Below are 26270 nucleotides of genomic sequence, written 5' to 3'. Positions count from 1 at the left end.
TGATTTTAAGAAAGACTTAAAAGAAGTGAACGTCACGACCTATATCAACAAGGTCTGTCTTCCTTTTCGGCGACTCAATCATAGGAACTCCAAAATTATGCTGCTTAGTTTGGAGCAATCCTATGATGGGTGACCTCTTTGAAATTTTCCTAGGAAGCATGTTTGTGATGACAAAACATGCTAAAAGAACTCATCTTGATTTATGACGATAGTATTTTTTCTTGTACATGACAAATAAGGATGACGTTGCTAGGTCATAAAGGATGCAGGGGAATGTCAGGGCCATTAGATTTTGAATATGATTTTGAATCCTGGGCCTTGAACATTGCAGATGGTATCAGAACAAAACCTCTCCTAGTAAGATGTGGTTCGGGGACAAACCAAGCGGAAGCTAGTGGGCATGTAACGCCCAAAGTTTTGTAGGGGTACATGAATGAATCGAGATCACAACTAAATAGCGTGATCCAGATGATATGAAAGCATCACTACAAGAAAAAGGTTTTTCTATAGCCGTTGCATATAGCCCTTTTTGCATCAAATTTAAACAATGAGCAATGATGAAGATCCATGGCGATGGATCTAATCCCAGCGATGGAGGGAGGGTAGGGACTGACGATAGATTGGAACTGGTGGCGGCGGATTCTCAGCGACAGGTCTAGTACCAATTGAGTGGTTCTGGGCGGTGGAGATCCTTTATTGAGCAGAGTGGTTTTGGGTGGCAAACGATCTTCTTCGAGGTAGGTTTTAGAAGACTTGATTTTTGTTAATTGTTACCTTCAATTTCTCTTGTTTTCCCCCTTTTCGCTCTCAAAGCTATTGTCATTTTTTCTTGTATTTTTCAAGCACTGGGTACTCTTAAACCATTTTTAAAATTTCGGTGGAATTTTCAAAAAGAAAATTTGAAGCCCTAAACCCTTAGTTGAAGATGATGATCCAATAAACCCATCTATTTTCTGCTTGCTAAAAGAATCAGTTAATATTCTTTTTTTTTATTGACGTGGTTTGATTATAAAAACATCCTTTGCTGAAGATAGCGAGTAGAGATTTGATGTTTATGAAAACTTGTTTAACATTAATATGATTTATAACATTTAGTATATCAATCCAATCAAAAAATGGCATTGGTGCTTCATTGCTATTGATTCTTCACTACAAGAAATATACCCTTTAGCAATTAATTCTTCTTTGTGCCTGGATGACCACGATTGAGAATAAGCCAATTAGGTTATTTTTTCTTGTTGCATAATTGATTTGCATCTAATTCGTCGGGAGAGAATTTCATTTCTGTCAGAGTGTGGAGCTCGCTTAAGATTTTAATTTGCTTCTGCTCATTTCATTTACTTTAAGTGAGTTGGTTTCTTATTATTGTCTACTTGTTCAATGAATTATAGCAGCTATGACTTATTGTTTTATCTTTTCCAAAGTCATCTTTGATTGGGATGTGCATTAGAAGAGAGAATGATTTTTGATATTGTATATAACTTAATTTACTCCATTTTCTTCAAATGACGGAGGAATGGTTTTGTGTTAACGAGGCATATTCGATTTAGCTAATCCAAACATTCTTTAGATTGCAAGAAATGCTGATACTATCGGCGAAGTTCTACTTTGTATAAGATCTTTTTTTTTTTTTTTTTTTTTTTTTTTTTTTTTTTTTTTTTTTTTTTTTTTTTTTTTAACTCTTTTAACGTTTTATTTCTACTGACAGCTATAAGAACCAGTGGTGTGGTCACAAAGGTGATATACCATTTGCTCAGTCTAGTCATTTTTTACTTAAATACTTTTAAGACAAAATCCGCATTCTGATTTTATTTGTTCCATTCTACAGATGCACGAAATCCTTTACTAGGAAAAGTGATTCCTCTACGACTTGGTTACGTAGGAGTTGTCAATCACAGTCGGGAGGTGAGCATAAAGTTAATGAGGGGAGAAGTGGGTACTTAATTAACTTGTACATAATAGTTAATTCTTCTTCCATCTTCATGCTTGCATTAAAGATTTCTCAACTTCAACTTGGTAATTAGGAAGATGCAATGCTTTATTCTTCTAGATCATTTTGTCCTATGCGAGACCTTTTGCTTATGCCCGTCCCGTAGGTTTTTGGGTTTCAGCCAGCTTACATATTTTAGACTATATTGAACACAGAAAGCCTCATGGTAGTTTTGCATCCAAGTTATAGGTTGAAAATCTAGCCTTTAGGCTTCAAGATGGTTACCATTTGGATGAAATTAAATATAGTTTTATGTTTTCTATAGGATAGTATTTACAATTTTTTACTGTGAAAAAAATTTCAGCCATGTGAGCAAGTATTGTTGATCAGAGCTTTAGTTAGGATGTAGAAATCACACGTTCAAGAACATTTTTTGGGTTTCTTTTCTTGATTAAGAATGGGACTCCAAAGAAATATTTACTTGTACCTCGACACAATTGGTGTTTTTTTTCTTGCATTCCTCCTACTTCCATTGAAGGTCTTTAATTCATTTTATGTATTTTAATGATGTTGGTAAGTAGTTAGTGTCAAAAAACAGCTCATAACCCTAGGGGTATTTTAGTAATTGTATGTACTCTAGGGCTTCCCATTAGTCTATTTATTTGGTCTATTCTCTTGTATTTTGTGTATCAGAATTAATAATAAAAATCAGTCTCTATCGTGGTTTTTTCTACCTGATCTAGGGTTTTTCATGTAAATCTTATGTTCCTTTCTTCCTCTTTTTTCAACATGGTATTAGAGCATGGCGACAAAATCCTAGTCATCATTGATGAAAATAGACTAGATTCTCCATTAGCAACCTCCATTGGAACTAGTTGGGAAGCCAATATCACCAAAGCCATTCGGGAAGCCGTGGAACAATACCTCCAAGCCGCGCTGCCGAAAATCATCCAATCCGTTTCAGACCCTAACCCTAATCGGCCCAGTTCCAGCCGTCCATCCCCAACCGACCAGATCCCAACCGTAGCCGAACCAGAAATTGTCCAACCGTGCGACCCTGGCGTTTTCTAGCCGCTCGATCACTCCCAACCAACATGGATGTACCAACCGTGCGACCCTGATGTTTTCCAGCCGCTCGACCACTCCCAACTGCCGCGATTCCAACCGCAGGACTCTAGCCACACCTCTCATCGGTCGACCCAGCTGGTGCGACAAGCCATCCGAAGCAGATCCCGCCAGTCGCAACCTTCATCTCTTCCAGTCCTGCTTGCTGTCGTCGAGCAAAATCAACAGTCCGTGCGACTTCTCATCAGCAGCCTGCTCCGATGGCGCCGGCAGTCGGATTTGCACATCAGCTTTTTTGAGGGTCTACAAGTGATCTCCAATGGCGTTTTGCCCATCTACAACAGTAGCTTGCAGATTTCAGTACGATTCTTGGGACAAACTCTCAACCAGATTTCTCGGCCAACATACCAATATACTCTGTAAACTGGATAAATTCTTTCCCTATTTTACCCACTATAAAAATCCTTTATGGATCCATGGGAAATTCTGCAGGGTTTATTACTGGAGAGAAATTGAATGGCCAGAACTACTTTTCCTAGTCTCAATCCATCAGAATGGCCTTGAAAAGACGTCATAAGTTTGAATACTTGACTGAAGAGATACCTAAGCCCATTCCAAAAGACCCTCAGGAGCGGATCTGGAAGGGAGAAGACTCGTTGTTGAGATCTGTTCTGATTAACAGTATGGAACCTCAGATTGGCAGACCGTTACTCTATGCTGCAACTACCAAGGATATTTGGGACGTTGTTCAACAATTTTATTCAAAGAGGCAGAATGCATCCCGACTCTATACGTTACGAAAACAGGCACATGAATGTAAGCAAGGCACTATGGACGTAAAGTCCTATATTAATCAAATGACTCTTTTGTGGCAGGAGATGGATCTTTGTAAGGAGACAATCTAGAAATGTGCTCATGACGGAGCACAGTATGCAAAAATTGAAGAAGCAGATCGTGTCTATGACTTCCTGGCCATACTAAATTTGAAGTTTGATGCCATTCGGAGTCGGATTCTGGGGCAACGCCCTACTCCCTCTCTCATGGAAGTTTGCTCAGGAATACGCCTAGAGGAAGATAGATCAATTGAAAGGAATAACCCAGTCATTACCTCTACTGATGCTTTTGCCACTAAGTCCTCCAGCATTAACAGCGATAAAAGGCCCACTCCGGTCCGTGAGCATTGTAAAAAGTTATGGCATACAAAGGACCAGTGTTGGAAGCTACATGGACGGCCCCCAAACAGTAAACATCGCCAGCCACATGACAAATCAATATCTGGACAGGCCCTTGTGAGTGACTTGATAAATAAGAATCCTCAGCAGCAACCCTCAACAGATAGTACGACCAGCCTGAGTACGATTGGAGTCAGTGCCATCGCCCAGTCAGGAAATATCTAGTCTTTTGGTCTTATTAGTATTAACGGAAAAAAATCTTGGATTGTTGACTCAGGGGCGACAGACCATCTTACTGGTACCTCTGATCAGTTTCTCTCATATTGTCCAAGTGCCGGTAATGAACGAATTAGGATTGCAGATGGGTTGTTCGCACTTGTTGCACGAAAAGGGAATTTATCTTCGTTTGAGGGTTTTGGTTTTGCGGGATGTTTTGCATGTTACTAAAATTTCATATAATTTTTTATCCATTGGTAACAAAAATTTATTTTTGTAAAGCATGTGCACAATAATGACTTAATGATTCAAGCTCTTGTCACTGGCAACGGCGCCAAAAACTTGTAATAATAAATTTTTATAATCTTTATCTTTATCTTTTTTTTATGCGCTAAGGACTGAAGATGATGATGCTCTTTGCGCTCAAGTGCTTTGTGATAAAGATATTGTTGCGATACTACGTTCTAAGTGTATGCGATGATGATAATATGCTTCGTAGTATGCGATGATGTAGAGCGTGTCACAAGTTTTCTTGCGCTGGAACCAAGTATAATTCCAACGCAAGTTTCTCAAGTTGACCTGAGGTCGAACACGGGGATTGTTGTTGTTTAGATGCAATACTAGGGTGGTAAATGCGACTGGTTTATCATAAAGAATAAAGAATTGGTCTAGTAGAAATGTAAATTGCGATGAAAAGTAAATTGCGTTGTAAATAAAATGCGTTAATAAAATAAATGTCTAAACTACTAATGATACAGGGTGAGGACTGGCTTTGAAGTTGTGCAAGATAATCTAATGAATGTGGTGACAAGTCTTGTGAATGAATCAGAAAGAGAATGGGTTGAGGGAAAGGACATCGTAAGTTTGTCAATTCTTGTTGAGGACGTAACTAAGGTTCCGCTTTCCCTTGGCTTACACCTTTTAGTGATTGACCGCGTTCCCATACGTCTATGGTGAAATGGGGATGAACGTGATGAATGCAAGGTTGTTTCCATCTCTGGAAATATTTCTCGCTTTAGATAATGCATTCTTCCAACCTTCTCTCCATAGGCGGGATAACATCTTCACTTCTGCTCTCACAGGTGAAGATGTCGTCGAGCATGCTTTAGCTAAACTCAGCCGATTTCCTTAACAATGCTTAACTCACTCACTTAATCCTTCCCCTTTACCCAAGGGATTAGTGACACATGATGGAGAAAATAGATGATGAATGTATGGAAAAGAAAAGAGAGATGCTAACGATGACGATAATGATATTAAATCTAAAGATTAAGCATTTGGTACATGATTGAGAATGAAAAATTAAAGAAAGATGAACACAGTAGATGAATGAAAGAATAGAAACAAATTTGGAAAGAGTGTCAATGTCTTGAAACAGATCCCGATTGGAGATGTTGTGCTTGCCGGCGTGTGGATGAGATAGAGTGGAAAGCTTCCCTCTCAGGCTTGCTTTCCTTGTAGAAGTGACCTTTTGCACAGAGCTTCAGCTTCGTAATGTGAAGAATTTCTTGCTCAGAGACTTACCTTTTAGCCTTGTCTCGTCATTCTCCCGGATTTTCTTTGTAATGTCTCTTCAAACTAGCCTCCTTTACAATGAATTCAAGGAAGCTATTTATAGACCTTGGCTCTCTGTATTGGTGGTCTTACTTTGTAAATATGATAATTCCTGCCATGGCGTAGTGGAAATGTCCGCTCTGCTCCATGATCAATCTGTCAGAATCATACAACAGAAAGCTTTACACGTCAGAAGTCCTGCGAATGTGTTGCTCTTCACATCTTCGATCGATCGCCGCATGCAGTGTAGTTGTTTTGATTACAGCATGCGGTGGAAATGCGTTGATCGCTTAAATCCATGATCGATCGCTGCATGCTGCAATTGCGTTGAACTTTCTACGTTCTTGATCGATTGTCGCATGCTGTATGGATGCATTGTTCATTTTTGTCCTTGAGCAATTAACATATACAGTGACCTATTTCCTGCAAAACAAAGACTTGGACATTCTATTTCGCCATCGCAATGGGGTTAGTGGGTGTGTTCAGGACACTTTACAATTTTCGTATTTCTAAGCCAATTCTTATACTATCGATGCAACTTTTCCTTCTTTTTGCCTCATAATCTAAATAAAAAAGTATAAATAACTTGTATTTCTACAAGTTATCACACCCCCAAATTTAGATATATGCTTGTCCTCAAACATATCTTCGACTAAGGCAATTCCACTCAACTCCCATCCTAACTTTGCGTCGATCGGCTACTCCGAATGCTCCACCTCTACAAAATTAATCAACACCGCAAGTTCCTTCTATCCTTAAACAATTCTTCACATGCTCTACTTTATTCTTATCTAGAACAAACCTCTACCCAAAGTTCCCTTCTAGTTTTGAGAAGAATGTTTTATCTCTTCTTGCAAAAACAACAAAGTGCGTCTTTATGCAGTGGCCTGGTTTGCATCATCTTATTAGAGAATGTTGATCATGATTACACCCTTCGTTTTGGATTGCTCCCACGGGTGTCATGCGAGCATCCAACCACGGTTATGTATCAATCTTAACTTCAACATTTGATCCTCAGCCAAGTTTTACTTTTGTTGGTCAGAGGAGTTGTCTCTTTTATTCCTATTTTCTCCCTTTTTTTTTCTATTGCGTCGATCCTGAAAACCTACCTTCATTTTGGCTTGTTTTCATGGGTGTCATGCGAACATCCAACTACGAGCAGGTTCCTTTCACGAATAACTTGTATTTCTACAAGTTTTTGGCGTCGTTGTCGAGGACAAAAACTTGGTAACGATAAAAATAAAATGTCATGCTATATCGCTTATGCACTACTGATGAATGAATAAATCAATCTCTTGTCCTCGGCAACGGTGACAAAAACTTGTAATATTAAATTAATACAATCTTTATCTAATGCGTTGCTTATGAATGAAAATGATGATGCTCTATGCACTCAAGTGCTTTGCGATAAAGATATATTGTTGCGATACTACGTACTAAATATATGCATTGATGATGACTGCTTCGTAGTATGCGATGATGTAATTCGTGTCACAAGTTTTCATGCACTGGAACATAGTATAATTCCAACGCAAGTTTCTCAGAGTGACCTGAGGTCGAACACGAGAATTTTTGTTGTTTAGATGCGATACTAATGTGGTATAAGCGACCAGTTTATCATAAAGAATAAAGAATTTGGTTTTTGTGCAGAAAAGTAAATTGCGATGAAACATAAATTCCGTTGTAAATAAAATGCGTTAAAGTAAATTGCGATGATAAAATAAATGTTTAACTATTAATGATACAGGTTGAGGACTGGCTGTGAAGTTGTGCAAGATAATCTAGTGAATACAATGGCAAGTCTTGTGAATGAATCAGAAAGAGAATGGGTTGAGGGAAAGACATTGCAAGTTTGTCAATTCTTGTTGAGGACGCAACTAAGATTCCGCTTTCCCTTGGCTTACACCTTTCAGTGATCGGTCGCGTTCCCATACGTCTATGGTGAAACAAGGATGAACGTGATGAACGCAAGGTTGTTTCCATATCTGGAAATACTTCTCACTTTAGATAACCCATTCTTCCAACCTTCTCTCGATAGGTGGAATAACATCTTCACTTTTGCTTTCATAGGTAAAGATGTCGTTGAGCATGCTTTAGCTAAACTCAGCCGATTTCCTTAACAAAGATTAACTCATTCACTTAATCCTTCCCCTTTACCCAGGGGATTAGTGGCACATGATGGAGAAAATGGATGATGAATGTATGGAAAAGAACAGAGAGATGGTAATAATGATGATAATGATATTAAATCTAAAGATTAAGCGTTTGGTATAGATTGTGAATGAAAGATTAAAGAAAGATGAACACAGTAGATGAATGAAAGAATAGAAACAAATACGAAAAGAGTGTTAATGTCTTGACACAGATCCCGATCGGAGACATTGTGCTTGTCGGCCTGTGGATGAGATGGAGTGGAAAGCTTCCCTCTCAGGCTTGCTTTCTCGGTAGAAGTGACCTCTTGCACAGAGCTTCAGCTTCGGGAATGGGAAGAATTTCTTGCTTGGAGACTTACCTTTCAGCCTTCTCGTCGTTCTCCCGGATTTTCTTTGTAATGACTCTTCAGATCAGCCTCCTTAACAATGAATTCGAGGAGGCTATTTATAGACCTTGACTCTCGGTATTAGTGGTCCCACACTGAAATTCTGATAAATCCCTCCATGGCGTAATGGAAATGTTCGCTCTGCTCCACGATTAAATGTCAGAATCGTACAACAGAAAAGCTGTACACTTGTTAGAATCTCCCACGAATGTGTTCCTCTTCACATCTTCGATCGATCGCGCATGCGGTGTAGTTGTTCATTTTTGTCCTTGAGCAATTAATGCATGTGGTGACCTATTTCCTGCAAAACAAAGACTTGAACATTCCATTTCGCCATCGCAATGGAGTTAGTTGGTGTGTTCACGATACTTCACAATTTTTCGTTTTTCTAAGCCAATTTTTATACTGTCAAAGCAACTTTTCCTTCTTTTTGCTGTATAATCTAAATAAAACAACATAAATAACTTGTATTTCTACAAGTTATCACACTCCTAAATTTAGATATATGCTTGTCCTTAAGCATATCCTCAACTAAGGCAATTCCGCTCAATTCCCATCCTAACTTTGCGTCGATCGGCTACTCTGAATTCTCCACCTCTACAAAATTACTTAACACCGCAAGTTCCTTCTATCCTTTAACATTTCATCATATGCTCTACTTTATTCTTATCTAAAACAAACCTCTACCAAAAGTTTCCTTCTAGTTTTGAGAAGAACGTTTTACCTCTTCTTGCAAAAACAACGAAGTGCGTCTTTATGCGGTGGCCTGGTTTGCGTCATCTTATTAGAGAATGTTGATAATGGTTACACCCTTCGTTTTGATTTGCTCCCACGGGTGTCATTTGAGCATCTAACTTCGGTTGTGTACCAATCTCAACTTCAACTCTTGATCCTCAACCAAGTTTTACTTTTTCTTGTCAGATGAGTCTCTTTTATCCTTATTTTCTCTATTTTCTTTCTTTATTTTTTTTTTCCTATTGCATCGATCCTGGAAACTTATCTCCGTTTTGACTTGCTCCCATGGGTGTCATGCGAACATCCAACTATGAGCAAGTTCCTTTCACGACTTAACTCTTATCAGGTTGGGATATTTGGGATTTTCCCTTGCGTTGATAGTGGAGTTTTTATGATTTTTTTTTATAATGATGATGAACGCATTTGCCTGATATGACCGCATCCGCTTGATCGCATCTACTCAGACCTTCCCCACCCTCAAATGTAAATATACATAAGGTCCTCATTGCATTGTTTTGGACAGAAAAGACAAAACACTTGGTCAAAATTTTGAAAAGAAGGTTTGAGCAGAGTCTTGAAATAGATAAGGTAAAGTAGAGCTATTGCGATGAATTGTCTAAGTGTTAGTCAGAAAATGCAATGTATAAAGAAATATTGCTAACGGTATGCATACTACTCATCATGGCAGCGCAATTAACAACACAAAATAAAAAGACAAGAATTACCGTAATAATTGATAAAGGATGATAAAAGTAAAGAGGCTAACGCATGTGGAAAGAATAATTATTCAGTTGTAAAAAATTTGTCTAAGTATACAAAGAATTATAAATATCGCAACACAAAATTGTAGCATGTACAAAAGAATACAAGGTATAGCATCTATAAAAAAAATAATGAATGAATGGCCGCAAAGAAAAATTGTAGAATTGCAGAGAAGGTGGCACACCCCCAAATTTAGAGTTACGGCGGGGGATCTTGAGAAGGATGTTGCAGAGGAGCGCATTGAGGCGTTTCTTGAAACTGCAGAGGTTGCTGTAGATGGGGATGCACCATGGGACCATGTAAATAAGCCGTTAGAAAATTAAAGTACTCATGGTTGCCCTCTTCCATCTGTATTTGGTTCAGGCGAATGGTAAAGATATTGCGTTGAATATTAATCATCACCTACCGCACCATTGTATTATTGTGTTACAATTCTACGTTGCTCTCCTGCAACTCCGTTATTGCTTGGTGGAAGAAGTTAAGTTGATGAGAGAAGAGAGACCACATTTCTGCTAAGTCAGCAGCAAGGGTTACGATGGTGGGTTACGCCGTCGATGTTCCACCAGCAATGGTTTGAGGTTGAGCGGAAGGCCCTGCTGACCCAAACCGTGTGGGTCGTCAACAATGCGACGATGAAAGGTGAAGAAGTGAGGTGGAGATGGAATGGTGGGGAGACGTGCTAAGAATGGGTGGTTTGAATCTGAAGCAAGGAGGAGGTTGGTGAAGTGTTCTGGAAGAGGGGAAAGGGGTTCTATTGGAGGGCTAGGCGGGTGAAATGATTAAAGGCAAGGGTCCAAGGGTAGTTTGGGTTTGCCTCTTGCGGTGATTGTTCTTGGAGTTTTTTCCTTTCCTTTATCATTTTCGGTGTTGTTTCTTTGGCTTGGGTTGTTGTAGTGCATTTAGATCTATGAGGGGCCTTGGGGGTGAAAGCTCGGGGCAATTTGGGGAATCTTTGAGAAGCATTCTTAGGATCTTCATAATGGAGGGCCGTGGACTTCAACATGGGCTCTTTGTCAATGCCTACGCCCATAGAGAGGCACAGGCTCAAAATCGTCCACGAAAAGAAGTATTGGCCTCATCACATGGCCAACAAAGCCTCGAATCTGCTTTGCAATCAGTTGGCCTACATTCAAAAATCGGAATGCCTCGCGTGATACAATATGTGGCCATCACTCGATCCCTTGAAATTGTTCTATCATGCGTTGTTGGGATGAGTCGTCGTTTCACCAAGTATACCCAAAGTCGAGCCTCGAGGAACAGCTTGTTAGAGGCAAGGGTCTTAATGCCTGTTAATGATACCAATCACTAGGTGCCCAATTGCATTAATACTTTCAGCGGATCCTCCATGTGTACTTCATCAGGATCATCAATTATCTTGTTACCTGGTGCTTCCGGGATGTTCTTCAACATGTAGAGCTCATTGATGTCCTTTGCGCTCAATGGCACTGTCCACCCTTTAATGATCATCGCATCTCCAGTGTCATGGAGCTAGCCGTGATAAAAGGCCCTCACTACCATAAGACTAATAATGGAGGGACATTGGCAGAAAGTCTCCCACCCATGTTCCAACACTACACTTGTGATCAGATTTGATAGTGGCGTCGACGCAAGGAAGAAACCCATTTCCATCATCATATCATCATTTTCTTTCTTTGTTGATGGGTGTCTCCTGGTCAACGCAAGCTCACTGCTCTCAACTTTAGCTTTGCCCTTGTCTTGAGCAGACACAACACAAGATTTTTGTCTTTGTTTGTGTTCCCTTTCATTGCATTTCTTTTCTTCTTCCCTTTTCCATTCCTCCACTTCTTTTCTCTTATTTTCTCTGATGCACTGCACATTTTCTTTGCGTCGTTTTTCCTTTTCCTCCTCCTTCTTCTCTTCTTCTTCTTCTTCTTCTCTCATTTCTTTCTCAAACTACTCCGAGGCAAGCAAAATGCATTGCTCATCCTCGAGCTTTCATCTTTCTTCTTCTGCCACCCTTGCATTGTCACAGTGCACGTCTTCGTCGTGCAGTTTTCTAGCCAAATCGCCTGATGCAATGATTTGGCACGCTCGTGACATCTTTTCTTGTTTCTTCTATGCTTCTCTTTTTCTTCTTTCCTCTTCTTCTGCTATGCGCTGTAAGAATAGTGTGTCACTTGTAGACCCTTGTGGCACATTCTCCTTGTGACACCGCATCAGAGGGGTAATGTCAGGGTCTTCTCTATCTTTAGACGCAACCATTCTGATATGCGATGATGAAACTTGAGGTTTCACTGATGCTCTGATTTGCGTTGACATCCCCTCTTCCACCCTTGTGGTGGTGGATTCTCCGTCAAAATTTGGGCTTTCTACCCTCTTTCTCTTCTCTTCCTTCTTCAGGAGTTTTCTTCTCGCCTGTGTTGTTTCTTTTCACTCGTCTTCTTTTCTTTCTTCTCCTTCTTCGGTCGGGCAGCTTTATCTCCTTCTACCCATTTTTATTTTCTTTTTCTCTTCTTCTTCCCTTCGGCCGCCCCCCACTGCTTCTTCACTCCTACCACCTCCAAAACGGCCCTGATGGGTCCCTCATTGGAGTCTATTGGAACAGTCTCCTTAGGATTCGCAATAGCCAGGGCTCTTCTCTGCGAAGCTTCTGCCATTTCCTCCTCTGAAAGCAGGGGCTAGTTTACAACTCCAGTTGCCGGTAGCCCCCCTTCCCACCCTTTCCACTAGTACTTTAAAATACTCCCAAATACCTCTTTATCGTCCCTTCGCTTCAACTCACTTTCTATCGAAGGTACTCAAAGCACCACCTCAGGTCCGGTGGCAGGGGCATTCTCCGTGCTTGGCCCCTCTCGGATAGTGAGTGGTTTGGCTATAGAGGTCTTTTGTCGGGGTTTTTCGATTATTCTTAATGAAAGCTTGGGCTGGGTGGCGAGGCGGTGGCTAGTAGCAAGGAATGCCGCCTCTCATGCTGTGATGGGGGCTTGGGAAGGGGATGATGGTAGGGAAGATGAGTGTGAAGATTGGTCGGCCATGGTTTTAGTTGTGTGAAAGAGTTGGAAATTTCTTAGGACTTAGGAAGGAAATCGGAAGGGGAACAGGTATGCAGAATTTTAGGGCGAGAGATTCAAATAAGCTCCTCGGTTGAAAGAGGGTGAGATTTATAGGTTGGGCCTTGATTGGCTCAACGCAATCTCTGCGTGGCAGGCTTCGATATTCTCAAAAAGCCTGCTGCCGCTCCCTCCCATTATGATTTACCAGAAAGGACGTCATTTCGTCTGCTAAGTCATAATTCCTTGGAAGCTTAAACGATTCGACTACTCTCTCTGTGAAGATTTTATCTTTTTTTTTATTATTCGGACGGGCGTAATGTTAAAGTTTAATGCAATGCATCCGTTACCGCAAATGCATATTGGTGGAGGACGGGCACAACGTATGCATTAGCGCAACACACCCCTCAACTCAGTGCATTTCTGGAGGACGGGCACACGGTATTTCTACCAGCACAACACTACCTCGACATAGTGTACATACGCGTGCAACTCATCCGTCAACGCAATACATTTGTGCAAGATGGGCGCAAAGTGTATCTATCAGCGCAAGATACACCTGCCGTCGTAATGCATACCGATGTTATTTTTTTATTATTTTTTGTTATATTTTTGTTTAATCAACAACGCAATGCTTATCCCGGAATCCAAGTTGATAAGCCTTTGCCGTGTTCATTTTCTTTTTATTAATCATTCACAACAATTAGGTTCAATGCAAATTAAGGCAGGAATGTAAATAAATTCAACAAAGCATGAAATTAATGCAACAGGAATTAAAGTGGAAGTAAATTCAAGTAAGCGGTAAAGACTAATTTAGGAAAACATTAATAACGCAATAAAGTAAGCAGTAGGAAAAGCGATAAAGAAAGCGATAAAGATAGATGTTAGGGATGTTGTTGAAAGACAAGTTCCTCAAGATTACCGCAATCCACATCCCTGCAAGCGGTCAAACATGCCTGCACAATATCACTACTGACATTGTTCCTTCCCATTAGATCTAGGGGCTTCTGAATTACTTGGCAGCGTTCCTGGTGTTCTATTGCGAAGCTCGGTTGCCAGTTGCCTTACTTGGACCTCCAAATTCCTTATGGAAGACGCCTGCGACTGCATGACTGCATCATTTTTCTCGATGTACTGCTTCAGCAGGGCTTCCAAGGATGATGAATTTATAAAGGTGTTTGATGTGGAAGGTTGGTTGTGCGATTGCCGTTGGTGATTCTGATTCAGACCTTGGTGAAAAACTGGAGGGTTTCCTCGATTCCTAGAGTTGTTCTGTGAATTTTTCTGGCTCCTTGGTCGTTGTTACCTCCCCAACTGAAGTTAGGGTGATTCAGCCAACCCGGATTATATGTGTTGTTGTACGGGTTATTCTGAATGGCATACACTGGTTGCAGGTTCGATGGGCACATTTCTGCTGAATGAACCCCCACCCACACCCCCCCTCCACATTGTGCATAGCTGATTGCTGCCACTTGTGCCAGCGCATTGGGTTGTGCTGCACCCTGAGAGAGGGTTCCTTGATTTCTTGCCATCGTCTGGAGGAGAGAGGACACAGCGGCCATTTGCGTGGCCAAGGTTGTCATTGTATCAGCTGATACAATGGCATTTTCTGTTCTTCTTCTCTCGAGGCCTCTTCCCCCGTACCCGTTGTCCACCCAGTCATCTGTGTTTCGTGAAATGTGATCCAGGATGACCTTGGTTTCAGTGTAGGTCTTGTCCATAAATCCTCCTACTGCGAAGGCATCAACAACAGCTTGCGTTGATGGATCCAAGCCATTATAGAAGGCCTACATCAAAACGCAATCGGGAATCCTGATGTGCGGACAATTTATCACTAATCTTCTTAATTGCACCTAGGTAGTGCTCAGAGTCTCGTTTTCCATTTGCTCAAAATTCAACACATTCCTCCGTCTTCTTGGGATGACGGCTGATGGGAAGAATTTCTTCATAAACCACTCTACCAACTGGTCCTATGAAGTAATTTCGTTTGGCTCTAAAGAATGAGCCCACCTTTCGCCTCATCCCTCAGTGTGTACGGGAAGAGGTATAATCTAACTCCCTCAGGAGTAACGCCAGGAATGGAGAAAGTATTGCACATCTCCACGAAGCTAGTCAAATATGCCTACGGGTCTTCACCTAGCATACCTCCAAACTGTCCCGCATTCTGGATCATTTGAAGCATGACTGGCATAATCTCAAAGCGTGCATTCTTCTTAACCATTGGTCTTGAAATTTTGAGCAAGAAGTCATATAGATTTGGCACCGCATAGTTTCTCATCGGGATGTTGCGGTCGGCAACAAGAAAAACAGGATCTTGTGCTGACCGATTAACCCCTTGATTTCCATCGGGCCTTTCGTTATTATTCGCCATGTTCCTTCTTCACCTAATTCGGTTCTGGCATGCTTATGCACAAAAAGTAAGCTCGATCTCTGGGTTAGCTTCGAATTCTAGATCAGTCCCAATACTCATAAACCGTTAGCCTGCTCTCCACGATAAAATGACAGTAGAGCAGAGATCTGTCTTGCAAAATACCACAAAAGATATTCAACACTAAACTTTACCAATCCCCGACAACGGCGCCAAAAACTTGGTAACGATAAAAATAAAATGTTATGCTATATCGCTTATGCACTACTAATGAATGAATGAATCAAGCTCTTGTCCCCAGCAACGGCGTCAAAAACTTGTAATATTAAATTTATATAATCTTTATCTAATGCGTTGCTTATGAATGAAAATGATGATGCTCTATACGCTCAAGTGCTTTGCGATAAAGATATATTGTTACGATACTACATTCTAAATGTATGCGTTGATGATAATATGCTTCGTAGTATGCGATGATGTAATGCGTGTCATAAGTTTTCTTGCGATGGAACCAAGTATAATTCCAACGCAAGTTTCTTAGAGGTCGAACACGGGGATTGTTATTGTTTAGATGTGATACTAATATGGTATAAGCGACCGGTTTATCATAAAGAATAAAGAATTTGGTTTTTGTTCAGAAAAGTAAATTGCGATGAAACGTAAATTGTGTTGTAAATAAAATGCGTTAAAGTAAATTCGATGATAAAATAAATGTCTAAACTTAATGATACCGGTTGAGGACTGGCTGTGAAGTTGTGGAAGATAATCTAGTGAATGCGGTGACAAGTCTTGTGAATGAATCAGAAAGAGAATGGGATGAGGGAAAGGACATCGCAAGTTTGTCAATTCTTGTTAAGAACGCAACTAAGGTTTCACTTTCCCTTGGCTTACACCTTTTAGTGATCGGCCGCGTTCCCATACATCTATAGTGAAACAGGGATGAATGTGATGAACGCAAGGTTGTTTCCATTTCTAGAAATACTTCTCGCTTTAGTTAACGCATTCTTCCAACCTTCTCTCGATAGGCGGATTAACATCTTCACATCTGCTCTCACAGGTGAAGATGTCGTCTGTGAAACTCGGATTTCCATTTTCCTTACTTAATAGGTGATTAAGGAAATTAACTAAGTGAAAGTTAAATCCTATGTTGAAGAGAAGGAAATTTCTAAGTGTTGTATAGATTTTCCTTGAGTAGTTTTGAGTTAAGCATTAATTGATGAAATATTGGCTAAGTGTAAGGTCAAAAAAGGACCCATGCGTGAAGTGTTAAGAGACATTAACGCATAAGTTGAGAAGGAAACCATGCGTTTGTAAGGTTGGACGCATGATTGGACAAAATATTGGCAAGGGGCATTACGAAGAGTTGTCATGCGTTGGAAGCCAAGGAGAAAAATGGCCAAATGTTGGACAATGCGTTAATGTGGTGCCATGCGTTGGCCATAAAGTTTTGAGAGGTTACTTGGGCATGGAGAGAGATTGAAGTAGGGCCAAGAATAACGCATGCGGCAGCCACTGCTTTTGAAGGTTAGATCAACACATGGGGTGCGACGGCTGCGATGGATGTGTTGGACACCATGGTATGCGTCTATGCGGCCGAAGGCATGCAGCCGAAGGAGATGCATTGGTAGGTTGCGGTGGTGCGACGGCATGCGGTGCAAGGGCATGTGATGATACGAGGGCATGTGATGACGCGGTGCAAGGCATGCATCGATGGATGGCATGCAGCAATAGAGGCATGCGGCGATGGAGGCGAACACGATGAATGCATTGGACGCGAGAGTATGCGGTCGATGGGTTGTGGCCGAAGGGATGTGTTGATGACATGCGCGCGGTGCTATGCGTTGATGTCATGCGATAGTGTTATGTGTTGGTGGTCTGGGATGACCTTGTTACGCGATAGTGTGCGGCCGAGGACGTGCGATGATGTGGCCGAAGGTATGCGGCCAATGGTGTGTGCATATGCGGCCAAAGGAATGCGTTGGTAGTATGCGATGGAGTCATGCGGCTGAAGGAATGCGTTGGTAGTATGCGATGGAGGCATGCGGCCGAAGGAATGCCATGGAGGCATGCGGTCGAAGGAATGTGTTGGTAGTATGCGATAGAGGCATGTGGCAATGGATGCGATGGATACGATGGATGCAGCGGCCTTACTAAGGTATAAGCTATGCGATGTAACGAGCTAAGTTGGACGCATAGTGATTTGCCCTTGCGTTGTTAAGGCTTGTGGTAACAAGGTTAATGAGGTGGGTTGTGTTGGACATAAGAGATTTGATGGTGAGCTATGCCTTGTGGTTAAGAACCAAGACGACCCAAAAGGTTGCTATGCATTGGTGTTATGTGTTGACTATGTGCCATGCATTGTACATCCAAGGGTAGGTGGACTGTAACAGATTTGGATTGATGATATAAATTGCTCACAATGATGCGATACTACTTCTAGTTATTCATTAATTATGGATGTTCATGTAGTATGTCATGCGTTGTTACAAGTTTCCTTACGATAGAACCAAGTGTAATTTCACCACAAGTTTCTCGGTGTGATCCAAGGTCGAACATAGGGAATGGTTTAGGTTATTGCTGTACGTTCATGATATATGCGATCAGGTTTTCAATCTTTAAAAATGAGTTTGTATAAGTATATAAATTGCAATAAAATAAAGGGAAGCAACAAAGATGCGATAAAAACATATAAATACAGTAAACCTAAGCTAGATGATACAAGATATAGATTTCATGTACAAGATGTTGGGATTAAGGCTGCCTTTGAATGTTATGCAAAGACATGGGATGCGACGACAAGTCTTATGAACAGAATAGAAAGAGAAAGATAAATAATACAAACAACGCAAGTTCTTAATAGGATTGAAGGTACAAATACTATTCCGCTCTTCTCTTGGCGTACACCTCTCAGTAATCGGCCGCGCTCCTACATGTCTGTGGTGAAACAGAGACTAACGTAATAAACGCAAGGTTGATTCCATGTCTGGAAGTACTACTCGCTTTAGTTAACGCATTTTTTTGACCTTCTCTCGATAGATCAGAATGACACCTTCACTTCTGCTCTCACAGGTGAAGATGCCGTCTAGCATGCTTTAAATAAACGTATTTTATATCTTTAATATAGATTAAGTTCTTATTGATTCATATTACTCATCAGGGGGTTAAGAGACATCATGAAGAAAGTAATGGATGGGTGAATGGAAATTAACAGAAAATTGTAAATAGAATCTATCGAAACATTTAATATTTCTACTAAGCGTTTGATACATGGTGTGTGAATGAAGAGATAAAGAAAATATGAAATACCCAATGAAAGAGAGATAGAACTGATACAAATAAATGCCAATGTCTTGGCACAGATTTAATGGAGATCTGCTTGCCGGATAGGATGGATTTGATGGTAGGAAGAGCTTCCCTCTCAGGCTTGCTCTACCGGTAGCAGGGATCTTTGCACAGAGCTTCTGATCGGACGTATGGCAGGTTGGATCTGAGATTCATCTCTCGGCCTTATATCATCTTCTTCCCAAATTTCTTCTCTTAAGCACTCAGCTCAGCCTTTTCTCTACAATCTAGCAGCACTTAGCCCCGTATCAAGTAGCATACCGTTTATCTGAAATCAATAGGGTATTTATAGGTATAGATCTTTGACTTTGGCCTTGTGATCCCCACTCATGGTTATGGTAATTCCGAAGATTGAGGGATGTCATGCAATCAGACCGTCAATTCTACACAACCGTTAGTTGTACACGTGTCTCAATCCTCCGCTCTTGCATTGCTCAGTTGCATCTTTCGATCGTAGGTTTGCATGCGGTGTTTGTTTTTATTACCGCATGCTGTTGAAGCACAGCTTTTGGATCGACTGCCGCATTGCACCGTCATTGCTGTAATCGTCTCTTCATTGTTGATTGATGGGCGAAATGTGACAGAGATACGTTGATTAGTCTCTCGTGAGCCTTGAGTGCAAGCGGTGACTTGGTCTCCTGCAAAACAGAGTAAAGTTCGGCTTGTATTCCATCTTTTTGGTGTTAATGGGTGTAATCGCAAACATTTATAATTATTGCAATACTAGGCTAATTTTCATACAATTGGTGCATAATTACTAACTTTTGGCTGCAATATCTAGATAAGGTGACATAAATAACTTGTATTTCTACAAGTTATCATGGACGCATAGGCCAAGACTTGAGCAAATAGTATGCGTTGAAAGGGTGTTGGTCATTGGTGACATAAAAAATGGTTTATTGTTTATGCACATTACTGATGAAGGAATGAATCATACAAGCTCATATCCCTGGCAACGGCGCCATAAACTTGTAATGCTAAAAATGGTTGATAGTTTATGCACATTACTGATGAAAGAATTAATCGTACAAGCTTATATCCCTGGCAACGGTGCCATAAACTTGATGACATAAAAATAGATTGTTATGCTATGTTATCGCTTATGCACACTACTTCTGAATATGCGTTGTTAATGATATGCTTGTAGTATGCGATAAAGTAATGCGTGTCACAAGTTTCCTTGTGCTGAAACCAAGTATAATTCCAACGCAAGTTTCTCAGAATAATCCAAGGTCAAACATAGGGACTATTTTCGTTAATGCTTTACTTTTGTGATACATGCGACCGGTTTTACAATTAATAAAGAATGGTTGTTTATACAGGAATTTAAATTGCGATGAAATAAATTTGCAATAATAAAATAAAGTTGCGTTGATAAAATAAAATTGCGTTAAGAAGTAAAATCCTAAACTAAAATGGTACAAGATACAAGATACATGATACATGATACTGAGGTCGAGACTGACTGTGAAGTTATACAGAGGATCGTGGTATGCGATGGCAAGTCTTTATGGATGAATCAGAAATAGAAAGAATAAATAGTAAAAACATCGCAAGTTTGTTAATTGCGTTAAATATGTGACTAAGGTTCCGCTTTCCCTTGGCGTACACCTCTAGGTGATCGGCCGTGTTCCCATATCTCTATGGTGAAACAGGGATTAACGTGATGAATACAAGGTTGCTTCGATCTTTGGAAGTACTTCTCGCTTTAGTTAATGCATTCTTCCAACCCTCTATCGATAGGCGGAATAACATTTTCACTTCTTTTCTCACATGTGAAGATGCCATCGAGTATGCTTTAGCTAAACATAATCATTTCCTTAATAAAAATTAATTTACTTGCTTAATTCTTGCTAATTACCCAAGGAATTAGGAAAACATCATGGAGAAAATGGATTATGGATGAACGAAAATAGACAGAGAGATGATAATGGCAATGATCATAAACAATTAATACTAAGATTAAGTGTCTAATACATGGTGTGAATGATAAAGTAAAGAAGATGAATACAAGTGATGAAATAAAGATTTAGAGACAAATATAGAAGAAGTGTCAACGTCTTGACACAGATCTGAACAGAGGTTATGCTTGCCGGCGTGTGGAAGTAATGGAAAGAAGAGCATCCCTCTCAAGCTTGCTCTTCTGGTAAAAGTGACCTTTGTATAGAGCTTCAACGGCAGGGATTGGAAGGATTCTTTGCCCAGAGACTCACCTCTCGGCCTTTTCTCGTGATTCTTCCCGGATCTACTCTGGAAGTCACTCAGACCAGTCTCTCTCTTAGATCAGTATATACATGTTTCTATGTATTCAAGTATGTTTTTCAGTGAATTTTCAAAAGCTATTTATAGGCTAGGCTTGACTCTTTGCAATTGTGGTCCCCACTATATGGTTAAGGTAGCTCCTGAAATGGCGGAATGAGAAATTCCTTCTCTTACGCAATCAACCCATCAGAAATGCATAACTGAAAGTTGTACACGTGTCAAAATCCTTCGCAATTGCATTGCTCTTTACATCTTTGATCGATCGCCGCATGCGGAATTGATTTTGATTACCGCATGCGGTTGAGATTGTCTTGATTACAAAGCTCTTGATTGAGCTGTCATTGCATTGATCATCACTTCATTCCTGAATGATGGGCGCAATGCAACGTAAATGCATTGTTGACTTTATCTTTGAGCCATGAATGCATGCGGTGACTGATTTCCTGCAAAACAGAAATTGAAACACTCTATTCTACCATCGCAATGGTGTCGAAGACATTTTATAATTTTCGCATATCTCAGCCAATTTCTATACTATCGATGAAACTTTTTTTCTTTTAGCTGCAATATCTTAATAAAAAAGGAAAAATAACTTGTATTTATACAAGTTATCAGTCATTATCTTAGTTGAGCGCATAGAGAAAAGGTAAGCCATACGGAAGTGAAGGATATGCAGCCAAGGAAGAGCCTTACGAGCATGTAGTAAATGCGACCAAGTTGCGTCAATGGGATGAACAAGGAAAGATTGAATGGACGCATGTGCCGAATGATGGTGTCTGGACATAGGAAGGTTGTGGAAATTAGATGGCCGCATGTGTGGTTAGATGAATGCATGTGAAGCATGAACGCATATGAAGGATGGACGCATTCAAGGACATCATCCGGACATGTGGCTTGTTGGGAAGAAATCTTAAGTCTTAAGAAAATGGAGTGGATGCATAAGAAGAAATGCAAAGTTGAGGGCTATGCATTAGTAAAAGGGGAGCAACACACCTTGGGTTGCGCTGATGCAAGATTGCGTTAATAGTGTAAGGAAGAGACACTTGGACATACGGCCAAGTAGGAGGTGTCGACCTTAGAACAATCTTGGACGCCTATAAATAGGGCCAAGGACTTCAGATTCACTCAAAATCTCCTCAAAGGACATAAAGAAGAGTGTATTGGGAGGAGACCATGCGTTGGTAGCAAGACCATGTGTTGGTCAAGAGGTTCCAAGAGGGGAGATACTGTCGGACAAAAAGGACAGGAAGTAGCATCAAATTGATACGAGGAGTTCTCCCTCATGCGTTTGGAGTGATTCCAAAGCCACATGAAATCTAGGAGAGTCTAGTTTTTAGGGTAGGGTTCCAGAGAAGAAGCTCAAGGAATCGGGCTGGAGAATGAGGACAAGACAGAGGGATCAAGCTGTTGGGTAAGCTGAGCCAGTCTTGATGTTTTGATATTTTTGGCCAAACCACACAGAGTTCTAAGCTAATATTTTGAGGTAACTTTCCTAGGACGTTTTAGAGCATATTTGTAGAAGAAAGTATCCCGAGATAAAGCCTAGAACTATGAGTAATTTGAGCTTTAAGTTGAATCTGAAATTTAAGGTCCAAGAGGAGCCCGAGGTGACTAATGATCTTCTAGAGAGGAAAGTTCGTAAAAGATCAAGGTGAGTGACTAAAATATTTGACTAAAATATTTACAATGTTTTAAGAAACCATGTGCTAAAGAAAGATCTTTCAGATAAAGACGTGTTTCTAAGTTTTATTAAAGAAAGTCATTGTATGACTAGTTTACTTGAAACTCGATACCGAAGGACGGTTGAGAAGGTATCCGAATAGCTCGATACTAAAGGACATAGTTGACAAGGTATCTGAGCAAAAGTACCCAAGTATGGGGTACTTCTATTTCATAAGAATTAGTTTTCTGGTCATTCACAGGGCTAGCATGCTCATCCCATTTTTCAAATGTTTTCTTCCCAAGTAGTGGAAGGTGAGGAGTTCCAGGGTGCTACTAAGGTCAAGGTCTGCTACATGCCATAGTTACTCTTCCAAAGGGTTTTATAGTTGTTGTTGTGAACTTTGTTGTTAAGTCTTGAAGTTGTATAAACGTTACATTGTTGTAATAAAATGGGCCTACTTAATCAATTGATTGTTGAATTTATTCATTGGTATCAGAGTTATTTCCGCAAGAGTTTTTAGGGAGTAAGTGTCAACAAAAGGGTTGATAACTGCTGCAGTCACATCCTTTCCTAGGCTCAGAGGGTAGTTTGGGGCGAGGTGTGACAACATGGTATCAGAGCATAAGTTTCTGGGAAAATTGAGGAATTAGTTTATACCAACTTAGTATCAAAGCATAAGTTTTTGGGAAAGTTGAAAGGTTAGTTGATACTAGTTTGGTATCAAAGTATATGTTATAGAAAACCTGAGGTTTGAGTACAATAAAACCAGAGGGAAGTGTGGTAGAGTAAAGGTTTAAAGAGAAACCTAAGAATTATTCAAAGTGAGACTAAGAGGAATCGTAGAAGTGGCATGACCTTACAGGCAACCGGAGCTGGAACTCGCAACGCTACCTGAAGATCTACCAAGGAAGGTAAGTGTGAATTTAATTTATTCTCATTTAAAGTTTGAGATAGAAAAGTTCTTTTGTAGATAGTTGGTTCAACATCTAGCTTAGAGATGGCTAGGTGAGGTATCGTTCGACAAACTAAGAAAGTTGATATCAGAGTAGCGCGTGAAAGCGTAGTAGTAGACAAGGTTATAAGAGGTTACAACAGTGGTTGTTATGATACCTTAAACCGGAGTTAGTTTGAGTAAATTTCAAGGACGAAATTTTCTTAAGGGGGAAGTAAATGTGAAACTTGGATTTCCATGTTCCTTAATTAAGCAGGTGATTAAGGAAATTAACTAAGTGAAAGTTAAATCCTATGTTGAAGAGAAGGAAATTTCTAAGTGTTGAATAGAATTTCCTTGAGTAGTTTTGAGTTAAGCATTAATTGATGAAATATTGGCTAAGTGTAAGGTCAAAAAAGGACCTATGCGTGAAGGGTTAGGAGACATTAATGCATAAGTTGAGAAGGCAACCATGCGTTTGTAAGGTCGGTCGCATGATTGGCCAAAATATTGGCAAAAGGCATTGCGAAGAGTTGTCATGCATTAGAAGCCAAGGAGAAAAATGGCCAAGTGTTGGACAATGCGTTAATGTGGTGCCATGCGTTGGACATAAAGTTTTGAGAGGTTACTTGGGCATGGAGAGAGATTGAAGAATAACGCATGCGGCAGCCATTGCTTTTGGAGGTTAGATCAACGCATAGGGGTGCGACGGCTACGATGGATGCATTGGACACGATGGTATGTGTCTATGCGGGCGAAGGAGATGCATTGGTAGGTTGCGGTGATGTGAGGGCATGTGGTGCAAGGGCATGCGATGATGAGAGGGCATGCGATGACACAGTGCGAGGCATGCATCGATGGATGGTATGCGGCGATAGAGGCATGCGGTGATAGAGGCAGACGCGATGGATGCGTTGGACGCGAGAGTATGCGGCCGATGGGTTGCAGCCGAAGGGATGCGTTGATGACATGCGCGCGGTGCTATGCGTTGATGTCATGCGACAATGCTATGCGTTGGTGGTCTTCGACGGCCTTGCTACACGAGAGTGTGTGATCGAGGGCGTGCGGTGATGCGGCCTACGGTATGCGGCTGATAGTGTGCACATATGCGGCTGAAGGAATGCATTGGTAGTATGCAATGGAGGCATGCGGCCGAAGGAATGTGTTGGTAGTATGCGATGGAGGCATGCGGCCGAAGGAATGTGTTGGTAGTATGCGATGGAGGCATGCGGCCGAAGGAATGCTTTGGTAGTTTACGATGGAGGCATGCGACCGAAGGAATGCGTTGGAGGCATGCGGCCGAAGGAATGCGATGGAGGCATGTGGCCGAAGGAATGCGTTGGTAGTATGCGATGGAGGCATGCGGCGATGGATGAAATGGATAAGATGGATGCGGCGGCCTTGCTAATATGCGATGTAACGAGCTAAGGTGGATGCATAATGATTTGCCCTTCCATTGTTAAGGATTGCGATAACAAGGTTAATGAGGTGGGTTGCGTTGGTCATAAGAGATACGATGGTGAGCTATGCCTTGAGGTGTTGACTTAAGAACCAAGTCGACCCAAAAGGTTGCTATGCGTTGTACATCCAAGAGTAGGTGGACGCACAGGATAAGACTTGAGCAAATAGTATGCATTGAAAGGGTGTTGGTCATTATCCTAGTTGAGCGCATAGGGCAAAGGTAAGCCATGCGGAAGTGAAGAATATGCGGCCAAAGAAGAGCCTTGTGAGCAATTAGTAAATGCGACAAAGTTGCATCAATGGGATGCACAAGGAAAGATTGAATGGACGCATGCGCCGATTGATGGTGTTCGGACATAGGAAGGTTGCGGCAATTGAATGGCCGTATGTGTGGTTAGATGAACGCATATGAAGGATGGACGCATTCAAGGACGTCATTCGGACATGTGGCTTGCTGGGAAAAAATGTTAAGCCTTAAGAAAATGAAATGGATGCATAAGAAGACATACAAAGTTGAGGGCTATGCATTGGTAAAAGAGGAGCAAGACACCTTGGGTTACACTGATGCAAGATTGCGTTAATAGTGTAAGGAAGAGACACTTGGACATGCGGCCAAGTAGGAGGCGTCGGCCTTAGAACAATCTTGGACGCCTATAAATAAGGCCAAGGACTACAGATGAGAACTTAAACTCTCTTCAAAGGACATAAAGAAGAGTGTATTGGGAGGAGACTATGCGTTAGTAGCAAGACCATGCGTTGGTCAAGAAGTTCCAAGAGGGGAGATGTTGTCAGACAGAAAGAATAAGAAGTAGCATCAAATTAGGATGAGGCGTTCTCCTAGAATACTCATGCGTTTGGAGTGATTTTAAAGCCACTTGAAAGCTATGAGAGTCTAGTTTTCAGGGTAGGGCTGCAAGAGAAGAAGCTCCAAGCAATCAGGCTGGAGAATGAGGAAAAGACAGAAAGGTCAAGCTGTTAGGTAAGCTGGGTCAGTCTTGATGTTTTGATGTTTCCGGCCAAACCATGAGAAATTCAGAGCTAACATTTTGAGGTACGTTTCCTGAGACATTTTAGAGCATATTTTAAGAAGAAAGTATCCCGAGATAAAGCCTAGAACTATGAGTAATTTGAGCTTTAATTTGAATATGGAATTTAGGGTTCAGAAGGAGCCCGAGGTTACTAACGATCTTCTAGAGAGGAAAGTTCCTAAACGATCAAGGTGAGTGACTAAAATATTTACAATGTTTTAAGAAACCATG

The 26270-nt window shown here is 40.9% G+C and overlaps 1 protein-coding gene across 1 annotated transcript; it reads left to right on the top strand.

The window, feature by feature from the left end:
* Positions 1-3549: 3549 nt before the first annotated feature.
* LOC120077255 lies at positions 3550-4392 on the top strand. The gene is made up of 2 exons (XM_039031151.1): positions 3550-3811; positions 3920-4392. The coding sequence occupies exons 1-2, from the start codon at positions 3550-3552 to the stop codon at positions 4390-4392; spliced, it is 735 nt and encodes a 244-aa protein (XP_038887079.1).
* The last annotated feature ends 21878 nt before the right edge of the window (positions 4393-26270 follow it).

This window comes from Benincasa hispida, chromosome 5, assembly GCF_009727055.1.
Source record: "Benincasa hispida cultivar B227 chromosome 5, ASM972705v1, whole genome shotgun sequence".
NCBI classification, from domain to species: Eukaryota; Viridiplantae; Streptophyta; class Magnoliopsida; order Cucurbitales; family Cucurbitaceae; genus Benincasa; species Benincasa hispida.
The sequence above is the reverse complement of the archived record's forward strand: the minus strand, read 5'-3'. Positions and strand labels throughout refer to the sequence as shown.